The 12,665-nt window shown below is 41.2% G+C and overlaps 1 protein-coding gene across 7 annotated transcripts in view; it reads left to right on the top strand.

Moving 5' to 3' along the window:
- ABLIM2 (actin binding LIM protein family, member 2) overlaps positions 1–12,665 on the top strand; it is a 117,437-nt gene that overhangs the window by 41,098 nt on the left and 63,674 nt on the right. For all 7 annotated transcript variants that reach the window (XM_009328825.1, XM_009328827.1, XM_009328826.1 and 4 more), the window contains exon 6: positions 2,667–2,760. In XM_009328825.1, coding sequence (XP_009327100.1) covers positions 2,667–2,760 — 94 coding nt within the window. The remainder of the gene's footprint in view (positions 1–2,666; positions 2,761–12,665) is intronic.

Here is a 12,665-nt window from a genome sequence, read left to right on the forward strand (position 1 = left end):
CCAATGGCATCCTGGCCTGTATCAGAAATAGTGTGGCCAGCAGGAGTAGGGAAGTGATCATGCCCCTGTACTCGGCACTGGTGAGGCCGCATCTCGAATACCGTGTTCAGTTTTGGGCCCCTCACTACAACAGGGACGTTGAGGTGCTGGAGCGTGTCCAGAGAAGGGCAACAAAGCTGATGAAGGGTCTGGAGAACAAGTCTTAGGAGGAGCGGCTGAGGGAACTGGGGTTGTTTATCCTGGAGAAAAGAAGGCTGAGGGGAGACCTTAATCGCTCTCTACAGCTACCTGAAAGGAGGTTGTAGCCAGGTGGGTGTCAGTCTCTTCTCCCAAGTAACAAGCGATGGAACAAGAGGAAACGGCCTCAAGTTGCTCCAGGGGAGGTTTAGATTGGATATTAGGAAAAATTTCTTCACTGAAAGGGTTGTCAAGCATTGGAACAGGCTGCCCAGGGAAGTGCTTGAATCACCATCCCTGGAAGTATTTAAAAGACGTGTAGGTGTGGCGCTTAGAGACATGGTTTAGTGGTGGACTTGGCAGTGCTAGGTCAATGGTTGGACTTCATGATCTTAAAGGTCTTTTCCAACCTAAACGATTCTATGTTTCTATGCTTTTGCGCTGCTCCAGACCCTCATGCTGTCAGATTTGGACTGAATGTGATGACAGCAGTGAGAGGCAGCACAAAGCACACACGCAGACCAAGTCCCATGTCAACACTCATATCAGTCTGGTGAGATACAGGGCTTTCACTGGCCAAGGCACCTGGGATTAATTTCTGCTTCAGAGAAGTGTGTTGATACGATGAAATTTTCCTAAACAGCTAAGTAACTCAATCACCAGTGCCTAGAGATGATGGAGTTTCAGAGCCGATGTCCCACTGACTTTCAACAATTCTTTGGATTTAGATTAATACAAGTATAACATTTAATTTCACAGCTTGCACTGGAGGCTGAGAAAACAATATTTAATAAAAGGTTGTTCTTAAGTAGGGTTTTGCATTATCTCAAATGTTATGTTACTCTGCTGTATTTTGGTACAGTGCTTTTTTTGCTTGTTATTTAATAATAAAAACCCCATAAATTGTAAAGATATAGTTATACTGAAGTCCTCTTTTAAAAAAAGCTAAATGCCAGACAAAATAACTCAAGAGAAGAAACATCCTCGCTTCAATTAATTCAATTAATTATTGTGATAACTTATAGGTTAGTCTCTGAGCAATCCAACTTGTATGCTATAAAATTGATTTTTATGTTTCTCCAGGGAAACGTCCAATAAAATTATACCTCTGCTAATATATCTGTCTGATCATGGGCTGTTTTAGCGTAGCACGCTAACCATATTTAACCATGTTAAGTATGGACCACAAAAATGATCAGAGGGATGGAACCCCTCTCCTTTGAAGAAAGGCTGAGAGAGTTGGGGTTGTTCAGCCTGGAGAAGAGAAGGCTTCAGGGAGACCTGATTGCAGCCTGTCAGTACTTAAAGGGGGCTTATAAAAAAGGTGGGGACAAACATTTTAGCAGGGCCTGTTGCGACAGGACAAGGGGGAATGGCTTTAAACTGAAGGGGGGTAGATTGAGACTAGATATAAGGAAGAAATTTTTTACACTGAGGGTGGTGAAACACTGGAAGAGGTTGCCCAGAGAGGTGGTGGATGCCCCATCCCTGGAAACGTTCAAGGTCAGGTTGGACGGGGCTCTGAGCAACCTGATCTAGTTGAAGATGTCCCTGCCCATGGCAGGGTGGGCTGGACTAGATGACCTTTAGAGGTCCCTTCCAACCCAGACTATTTTATGATTCTATGTTTAACTTGCACTTTGAAACAGGAGAAGAGTCTCCACTTTCTTCTAGAGTAATTTATTTTCATTCATCAGTTTAGAGGTCTAAATGTAAAATTTTGTAAAACTGTGATCTAAATGTAAAATTAATAAATAGGTTCACTTCAGAGCAATAGCCCAAGTGTTCTGGTTCTGACTTCTTAGAATAAAAGCCAAGATTCCTGTTTTTATTCTTCATATTTTTAAATTGTACATTATCTTAAATCACTTGTGGTGGTGAAATAACTGTTCACATCATGCATGATCACATTATAAGATCTCTTCTGCTGTTGAGGTTGAAATCCCTTAGTCATTACTGGCTTCCATGGAGCAGGTTCCCCAGTTGGTTAATCTATGACTGTCTTTAAGCAAGTCCAGTCAAGAATGTCAGTAGACTTAAGTGTTAATCAAAACTTGGTTTACAGTCAAGATAGTCAGTTGAGAAATTACTCTGAAGTCTAAGCTAAGTACAATCAGATGATAAATAAAGAGGCAAAGAATAATATGTAGAAATAAGTTTTTTTTCCAGAATGCAAAACACGTGGAAGAATGTAGTGTATAACACTGTCAAAACAAATGGTGTGAGAGTGTTGTGACTGGGGGAGAGGCAATGGCTGAATTCAGCGACAAAGCAGGAAAGTGGGATCGTGGTAGACTCTGAAGGGCCAGAATAGTTCATTATCTATTAAATTCTTTGCTAAATTAATAAATGCAGGTATTTGGGAGGGGGAAAAGTCCATTAACACCCTGTGAAGTGTTGAAGCATTAACAAATTTTAGCTGTGTAATCTCCCAGTAAACTGTAAGCCTACCTAAAGCAATCTCTGTATGTCCTGTTGTTCTTCCCTAGGGATGGCATTCCATACTGCGAAATGGACTATCATGCAAAGTTTGGTATCAGATGTGACAATTGTGCAAAGTATATCACAGGAAGAGTGCTTGAGGTAAGGAGAACCTGTCATTCAAACACATCTCAACGTGTACAAAGAAACTTGCTCTTTTGGGTCTTATCATACGCTCACTAATCAATGTTAATGCAGCAGTTTACTGTTACTTTTGTGAAATACTAGGAACTTTTTCTGTAATTCTTTTCTGTTTCTTCTTTTAATGGTTTGATAATACACATGCTCCCTAAATGGATATTTGTGGTACTGGAGAACGTTCAGGCAGCAGAAGTAATAAGTGAATGGGTTATCAGGCACATTTTAGTACTTAGACTAAATTCCTTTGTAAATTCTGCTCTTTGATTCTGTTTTACATTCCCCAGAGTTAGGGTGAAGCTGCTGAAAAACTAAAATGAATCATTTGAAATGTATTTTTGCACCCAGAAATGAGCTATGTTGCAGGGGTTTTTTGAGTTTGTTGTTTCAAAATGCAAGGAGGTTGTTTAGTGTAGGTGAATGTTGATACTTTACGCAAAAGAGATTTCCACATAACTGACCCAGGGTCAGAAATGGATATATTCCTTTGATCTAAATAGAATTTATCCTTGGATCTAAGTGTATGGTTATCCAATCAATTTTATCATTTATCCACTTTTTCTTTCTGCCCTTTCCCTGTATCTTGTGAAGCCTTAGCAGTACTGGAGTTAGGAAGAGGTTCCCCAGGTTGCTCATTTCACTCTTTTCTCTTCATCAGTTAAGAAAGCCTGGAGAAGTCCCAAAGGACTTCCACCAGAGAAAGATCTGCTAGGAGTTGTACAAAGACTTAACTATCCGAATGGTGGACAATTATAGCTATGGAAGGGACTGAGAAGCAAGTGGAAGGAAACAATGAGTCCATACTAGATGGCATGGTATGGTGTTAGGGTTAGGCATGGGAGCCTTTTCCATTATCAAATGTTTTTACAGGCTTCTAGTAAGGGATCTGAAAGAGTATGAAGACAACTTTCTCACTATTTACAGATGGCTTTCTCAAGTGGGAGAGGCAAAACAGAAGAAAACGCTAAAAAAACTTCAGAAATGTAAGGGGTGACCAGTGGAAGCTGCTACATGTTTTCAGAGATGTCAGCCTTTGACACTGAATGAAAGGTAGTAAGAGGGGGTGGGCTTTGGAGGTGAAGCTAATTAACTTACATTTGATGTGATAAAGGAGAGAGAGGTGAATGCAGAGAGAAGAGTGTCATGGTAAAAGCTATAGCAAATTTGGGGTGCATTTACCCATAGCAGGTTACAGGGAGTGATTAATACTAAGATGGGAGAACAGAAGCTCTAATTTCTCTACTGACTCTTGGCTTCACAATATTGTGTTTTTCTGTCCTGGTTCTTGCCTTGAAATATCTGTACAAAAATACTCCTTTTATTTGGTAATATTTTACCTGCCATATGGTTAAACAGTAACATGTGGTGTGATGTGATTGAGAACTGGGTCCCTACTGTCTCTGTGGATGATGAAAAGAAAAAAAAAGTTAAAAAGAAGATTTGCATAGTAACAGTGCTGAGTTGGATTTGTGGGACCTGGGGGCACATGTGACTGTATCTGTTTTTTCTAACTGCTTGGTGAGAGTGTACTGAACAGGAGGAGAGTTCCTTGTTTTTATTATAGAGGGACCAATAACAAACTTGAGAAAAGTTAATTCTTTAAAGCTGTTGTAGGAATTTTACCATGACTGATTACGTCTGTCATTGTAGTTCTAGGTGATGTTTTCAGTTAGTGCATGTGTGCTCCCCTCCTCTCCCCTTCCCCAGTGTTGCTCCGATGACAGTGCTGTAGCACTGATTCTCTTCTTACGTTGGTACTGGTGCAGGCTGGGAGTGACTTTGATTGATGTCTGTGGCATTTAACTGTGGAAAAAATACTGATGCAAGATTCTGAAACCTTTTTTAAAAAAAGATGAGGAGAAAGGACTTCCACGATCTGTAAAAGCACAGCAGTGTCAGATAGTGTCACTGTCAAATAGGAAAGATAGGATGAAGTTGGTGTGAAGCAGGCAATGGATTTGAAACAGGTACAATGATATTTAATGTCTGGAGGCTTGTTACAACAACCTGGAAACTTTATGGTCAGTAACCTTCTTTCCATAAGATTGTATAAAACGAGTTGTTGTTTTGTGTGCAACAAAACTAATGAAGCTTGAATATGGGTGAATGTCCTATGTCCTAGCATTCTGCAGTCACGATAGATCCTGTTCCTCATGACATATCCCAAAATACCTGCTCCCATCCCCTCTGTTTCCCCGTGAAATATCTCAAGAGCCTTCTTTACATTTCCACTGCCTGTTTACATGGTCAAGAGGTGACACACAGTGTGAGGCTCCTTCGTGGTCATCAGCCTGTGATTTCCATAAGCTTTTGGACCTCTGTAAGGGATCACTTTAAATGGCCATTGAGTTTCAGTATTGATCGTGGAGAGCAGTAAGATGAAGGAGGCAGCACGCACACCTCATTTCGTTAGGAAGCTAGACTAAAAGTCACGACCTAAGCAAACAGATTTGAAAGAATGCAGAGACCATATCCGTAGGTAACACGGTTAAGTCATTTGTTGTTCTCTGCAGCAGACAGACTTGTTCGAAAGGCTCGGAATTGGGGCTGATTCTTCCATCTGTCTGGTATCAAACTCGGTCTGTGTTTGTCACCGGCCAGCTTGCTGGTACGTTTGTGTATCTCCTGGTCAGGAGGACAGAAAAAAGAAAAAGAAGCCATGGCTGCTTTTTGTTGTGAGATGTATTTTATGTGGAATTGTCTGGAATCCTGAAACATTTTTTAAAACTTCAGTATTTCTTTTCACCATCTTGAATATAATCTGGAGATACACAGAAGTAATAGGGCAAATTGCTGTTAAAGTGGGGAAAATCTTGATGGCAGTACTTATTAGGCAGAGGAATAGTCTCCCAAGGGAGCTCCTGGAAGCTGTCACTTAGATCGTATTAAAACAAGATTGGACAAGGCACTGGAAAATCTACGTTAGGAAACAGTCCTGCAATGACAAAGGGAGGGACTATATGACCTAATAGGATTTTTTCCATCTCTGATTTCTGTGATAATATCAGGAGGACAGCTGCTTCCACAATTACTCTGTGCCCAGATTTTATAATATTGTCTCCCTTTCCAACACTTGTTCATTTTAAGTGTTTATTCAGCAGAGGAGGAAGGGAGAGTCAACTAGTGTGAGTTACTGATAACTTATAAAAATATGGCTGTTTTTGTAGGTTGCCAGCCAAATACAATGATGATTTAGTTACTTAAATTCTTCCTTCAGTCCATTTTCTGAGGGCCAGATTCATTCCATGTAGTAAATGGGCTTAAACACAGGATAGCTCTGTTTATAATTCCTTTCTTGTTTCTTTCTCCCCCCCCCAGTCCACCTTGGCTTGCCCCCAGTCTCCCAGGAAACTTGTACTGGAAAAGCTACAAAAGGGGCTGAGCAGCTAATTTACGGAGACCGTAAATTCTTCTATTGCTTTTAAAGGCAACAGTTTTGCTGTTCTTTTTACAAAAACCCTGCCCACCAGTGCTTTTACGGGCAAGGTTTGCTTTGCTCTTGAAGCATACAGAGCACTGTTTAATGCAACATCAGTCCTCTCCTAGAAATTGCTATGTTTTATCCCTGACCATATATGTTGATAAACCTGCCATCTTAAATGGGGAGCAAGAGGTGGCTGGAGTTTACTTTATAGATTGACTTAAAATGCAGTGCGACTGAAAACCTTTAGGGAGAAAAAAGGGTTTATTTTAGTGCTTATGCTATAGCTCTGTTCCCAATCCAGCAGTAGCTAAAATCATGCAATAAGACAGAAAATAAACACATTTTAAAATAATAAGCTGTTGATTTTTATAACCAGCCATTTCCCTTTTCTCGTGTTGCAATCTATTTCTCTGCATTTGGCACTAAAAATATTTTTTCTATCTTTTTCTATCACAAGTAGTTATTTATTAATTAAAATTGCAACTTGTGCTAATGAGCATATCATAAAAATAGACAAAATAAGTGTAATTGCCTTTTTTCTAAAAATATATTATATTTCGCATGATAATTCAGAGCCTGATACAAACCCCTTTCAATTAAGAAAACTCTTTCCATTTGTTTTTTGATCTTTAATCAGTCTTCTAGCTGTGTTTTGCTCGGAGGAGGCGGAGGAGGGTTGCCTTCCTCCTGGTCCTTCCCACATGACAAGCCGTGCAGAGGCTTGGAAGGCTGTAGAGGTGTGTGGAGGAGCTGTGTGACAGCCAGTGACTCCTCCTGGTCCCCTCCTGGGGAACAGGCCTGGGTTTCCTTAACATTTGATATTTAGAAACTCAATTCCAGCAAACTCTCTATTTGTAAGTGGTCTCTGTATAGTTATTATTTCTTCTGATATAGATTGATTTTTAGCTTTTTTGATCTTCTCCCCTTTAACTGATGAACTCTAAGGAGAATTTATGGAGAACAGTCTTAGTTCCTCCCAACTTTTGTTTTGCAAAACTGAATGAGCCAAATTCTCCTCTGCTCATAAAGTCGGCTCCAGGCTCTTCTGGTAATGCTGGTGGACCTCCTCACCATCTATTCCCAGCTGGAACCACCTTCTGTCAGCATGGATGGACATTGTGCTCCAGATGATGCCTCACCGCCACCTTGTGCAGTGATAGTAACCCTTCCCACTGTTTCTAAAGAAAGTACTTTCCTTGGTATATCTCGCACTGAGTGTGGTTTTTTTCTGTGGCTTCATTAATGTTGACAGCCTGTAGCGAGATATGACTTGGCAGGGGGGGCTGTTCTCTTCACCTGCTGTTTCAGCTAATGATGTTGTTAGAGGAAGCCGAGGTTGTTAGAGGAAGCCTTCATATCCAAAGATAACCCCCTGGGGATGTTTTGATGGCAAACACGGTATAGGCTGTGAGGGGATCAGGTGTGATTGCTTGGATAGGCAACTGAAGCCCAGTGATGGCCAGGCTTAGTTGCCTCTTAGCAGGCCTCCACGACCAACTGTAGCTGATGAACAAACTGGATCTCCACTGCTACTGGCTGGTGTTTTGAATTTCATGTGAATAAAAGTTGACAGTGTAGCATGTTGGAAGTTAGCCTTTTAGAAAAGTCTCTTGGGGCTTATTTACATGCAACCCAACTGCTTCTGTAAGCACTGAGGGGTATTTTCAGCACTTGACTAGACTTCTGTCTACAGCTGTCCTGTGACTTACAGCTACATGGCTGTGGTGTAAATGTGTCCTGCAAGTGCTGGTGAAAACGGCTGTATGACTTACTAAACATAAAGATGGGTCCAACTGCAGTATCTGACATCCTAACATGGCAGCATGGCACTCAGTATATGTGGGGGAAGAAAGGGTTAACATTTTTCTGGTTTACATGTATGTGTAAATGTCTGGAAAAGCATAATCAATATATTTTTTTAAAATCTATTAATCATAATGGTAGGTTACTTTAAAATAAGGGAACAAATGCAGTAGGCACTAGACAGGAATGAGACTAGAAATGTCAATTATTTATGTGTCAATTAAATGCCACTTATACCTCAGTGACTTACTAATTAAAACATGAATCTTTTTTTTTTATTTTTTTGTAGTTTGCTTTTTGCTTTGCCCTAGGGTTGAGCTGCTTTTGTTTGCAGCCACATCTACTTTGTAAATCAATTGCCTTTCCCTTTGCGAAAGTCTCGATATAGCAGAGAGACGAGACTAATTCTTTACAGCAGGGTGTACAAATTTCTGCCTGCAGTGTGGAAGAATGGTTCATTCTGAAATGTCTGTTACCCTGCTGTTTTGCTAACAACAAAACCTAGCGATGTGTGAAAGGTACTTGAGCAGCTTATAATATAGGCATTAATACTGAAACATGCAATAAAAGCAGCTCCGTCTATACGAAGGAAGGGTTTCCAGTAGCATGGGCAACCTTGCGAAGGCTGTCAAAGCAGCAAAAGGATCCAAGTGTCAGTACTAATCTTCAGTTAGAAACTGCTCTCTACACCAGTTTTCTCCCATCACAAGAGAAGAAGGAAAACTGTTGGAAAAGATACATCTAAATAGATCAGCATTAGCTCTTGCAAAAGGAAGCCGTCTAAGGTAGGAAACATTAACTAGCACTTTCAATGCATAGTGTTTGCAGAGATGCAAGGCATTTTGCAGCTTGAGAACAGTCTCTATTTTGGTGCCACTTGCATTTGTCTGGGGCTGCTGGTTTGCAAAGGCAGGTTAATTGTCAGCGCATAGTATCTGGACTTGGCTGGGTAAGTGTTAATTGACAGTTGACTTAGACTTTCTGCTTAAAACAGGCATCATTAAAAATACTATCAACAAGCATATAAATAGCAATGCAGATGTTTTTGACCTTAGCTTTTAGCCTTTTCTGTAGCCCAATTTATTGTTTTAGATACATTCACCTTATCTTTCTCCCACCCTCATCCTTTCCCTTTTTCAAACAGCACTTCTCTCCAGAAAGAGGTACAGAGCTACACCTATCCATATTTATTATCTGAACTGTTAAAAACTCACAATTGCTGACATGTCAGGAAAAAACAGTGCATATTAAAAGGAACTGTTTGCATCGTTTTTACCCTGTAAATCAGTTTTTAGATTTATTGAGGACGAGCACTGAGTGGCATTTAGTAAACAAAAGGCTTAAGCTATCACCAAAGTAAGGGATTCTGCAAACTATTTCTGAATAACACAAAAGAGAAGTTCAGAATTTGAGGGAGACTGATGGATAGAGAAGGAAGAATGACTGTTCCAGGTTTTGTGGATTTTTTCAGTTGCTTGCTTGCTTTTCTGTTGAGGATTTCTCTCGTATATATGGAAAAAGTTCCCGGTAGTGCTGCTGTGCATTTGTGCCTATGTGGGTTTGTATGTCTTACAGTTTTAGTGCATAGTTTGACTCTTGAGCCTGGCAGACAGGTGAATGGTGTCCACTGCCTTTTCCCACTATGCAAAAACGTAGTACCAGTTAACTATCTTAAACTATGTCAATTGATTAATTAAAGCATCAAAGCAGTGATTCCAGTAGTCACCTTGATACCTTCTGAGCCTCAAACACAAACAGCATACAGTATGCCAGTTACAATGCCTTTCTAAGCAATGTGTTGCTGTGGTGATGCATTATTATCTAGTGCTATTTGCCGGCATTGGAATATTTTGACAATGTGAGACGCTGCACCGTTTGGATGTCTTCAGTTCCTCATCCTATTACTTTGCACAATTTCTTTCATTTCTGGTGGTCTTCTGACTCATGCCTCAGGCATGCAGCGGTCGTCCAGACCACTGCTCTGTAGTGCCCTGTACCTCCCCACGATCCAGCCAACAGCACAAGCATCTCCCTCCAGCTCTCTCCTGTAACCATGACAGTGGTGCAGCAGAAGTGCACTTAGTGACAATTGGCTTTGTTGATAAAGTATCTCCAGGATGCTCTGGCCTATGTGACAACAGCTCAGTGTGTCTGCTAATAGCAGGAAAGCAGCCTATGTGACTCGTTTCTTTTATCTTTAAGATTTTTCATCCTGCCAACCTTCAGCAATTTTTGTGCTTCTTAAAATTTCTTTTTTCCCCCCAAAGTAAGAACTTCTGAATGGTACCTTGAACTGGAAATGTGTGGATGAGTCTGAAAGTAGCAACTTCCTACTTCCAGGAAGGACTATTAATGTCAGTTCTGCATATGACAGCAGCATTTCCAGTCCCAGCTAAAGTCGGGGGTCCAAAATATCAGTCCTTATTCAGGCACAGAATGAGAGACAGCTTCTGTCCTCAGATGTTTGCAGTCTGGATCACCATGACCAGCGTGAAAAGAGCTGTGCTGGCTTCATCTGATAAATCATGCTGCCTCTCCAGGACTGTTTGGTGTTCGTTGCAGCTTCGTTCTTCCCATCTGAAATGGGTGGGCTAAATCCACAGCTGCAAAGTCAAAAAGGAAGGGGAATATGTCTGCAGGTCATCTTTCTCCTTCTTCATTCCCCCTCCCCTATCAAGGGATGGCAGAAGTGAGAGCCAGCTGCAGCTTGTCTTGGCCCATAAGTGGGTTTTAAGGAGTGGGAGAGGAAAGTGGAAAAGAAATGAAGGAGGTTGTTGAGCAAACGGGAAACAGAAGCCTCTTCCAGTCTCAGTGGGTGGCAAGAAAAATTTGCAAAGCTGAGAAGAAAAAGACAAAAGGGGCAGATCACTCATTGCATAACAAAAGCAACTGAGTGCAAAATCAGTGATTTTAGGCATGACAGACCATTTTGGTTTACAAGATCAGGTACCAAATTCTGTAGAAAAAATGCACTGTGGGCCTCTTCCAGCTTTTGCCTGATTGTGGCAGGGCTGAATTTGCTCCTGAGTCAGAACTTGTTTGCAGATGTCACAGAATGAGATTACAGTTATAATAGTGCTGATTTTTCTTTCTAGTCTTTCTTTTTCTTAATTATTCCTTTTAGGGTTTTTTAATTATTTTTTTATTTCTCCTGCAAGCATTAGAAACTTCTCCTTTGGAGAGTCCAGTATATAATAAGTTACTATCGTTCTGAAATAAATGTCCCCATTGGTACATTCGATCTGCACTTTATACCTGGAAGAATAAAGAGTATGTGGGAGGCAGTAAAAATGACTCAAATGTGGGTGGGAAGTCTCAGGGCTCTGCAAAGTACAGCGGGATGAGCCAGAACCAAGACAATATGAAATAACCGTACATGTGAGACAGCTAAAACTGTAAGTAATGCTGCAGGTGCATGTATTGAACATTTCACATGACTGTTTCTTGGCATCTAGTGGGATGATAAATGAATCCAGCAAGGAGAAGATGAGGAGAAGGCTTGATTCAAAACATTACACTACATTTACACTGGTGTAAACCCTGTTGAAAACGGTTCATTTGCCCTGGCACACTGCTGAAGTGACTCAGTGGTGAGTCAGGTCCACTGTGACTAAGAGAATTAGTAAGAGTTTTCCTCCACATAATTCTCTTTGTCTCCTGGCTCTCACACTTTTCTCTCCTCGGCACGATTGTATAACATAAGTAATAGATATTTTGCCATATACCTCTGTCTTGATAATGTTGCCTGTCCCTTCATACCCAGTAGATGACATGACAACTGTTTACTAACTTAATCAGTATTGTATACAACAATCATCAAGTTCTTGTTGATTGATAAGTTCTTTCCTTACATCTTTGGATGTAAGGAAAAATTTCTTTACTGAAAGAGTAGTTAAACATTGGAACAGGCTGCCCAGGGAAGTGGTTGAGTCCCCATCCCTGGAAGTATTTAAAAGACGGGTAGATGAGGCGCTTAGGGACATGGTTTAGTGGGCATGGTGTTGTTGGGTTGATGGTTGGACTCGATGATCTTGGAGGTCTCTTCCAACCTTAATGATTCTATGATTCTATGATTCTATTCTTCTGTAGCATATGCAAAACTTTGGCTTAGCTATAAATGTGAATGGGGATTTTATGTGTTTACACTTAAAGCCGGTAACTAAGCACAGTCTTCTACTCCAAGCAGCAAAGGTTATCTGATTTTCTGAATATCATCACTCTCTTTGACATGGTCCCCCACAACATCCTTCTCTCTAAACGGGAGAGGTATGGATTTGATGGGTGGACTGTCTGATGGGTGAGGAATTGGTTGGATGGTCGCATCCAGAGGTTAGCAGTCAACGGCTCAATGTCCAGATGGAGACTGGTGACGAGTGGTGCCCCGCAGGGGTCTGTATTGGGACCGGTACTGTTTAATATCTTCATCAATGACCTAGACAGTGGGATCGAGTGCACCCTCAGCAAGTTTGCAGGTGACACCAAGCTGAGTGGTGCGGTTGACACACCAGAGGGATGGGATGCCATCCAGAGGGACCTGGACAAGCTCGAGAAGTGGGCCCGTGTGAACCTCATGAGGTTTAACAAGGCCAAGTACAAGGTCCTGCACCTGGGTCGGGGCAACCCCCAGTATCAATCCAGGCTG

Source organism: Pygoscelis adeliae, unplaced genomic scaffold, assembly GCF_000699105.1.
Source record: "Pygoscelis adeliae isolate BGI_AS28 unplaced genomic scaffold, ASM69910v1 Scaffold66, whole genome shotgun sequence".
NCBI classification, from domain to species: domain Eukaryota; kingdom Metazoa; phylum Chordata; class Aves; order Sphenisciformes; family Spheniscidae; genus Pygoscelis; species Pygoscelis adeliae.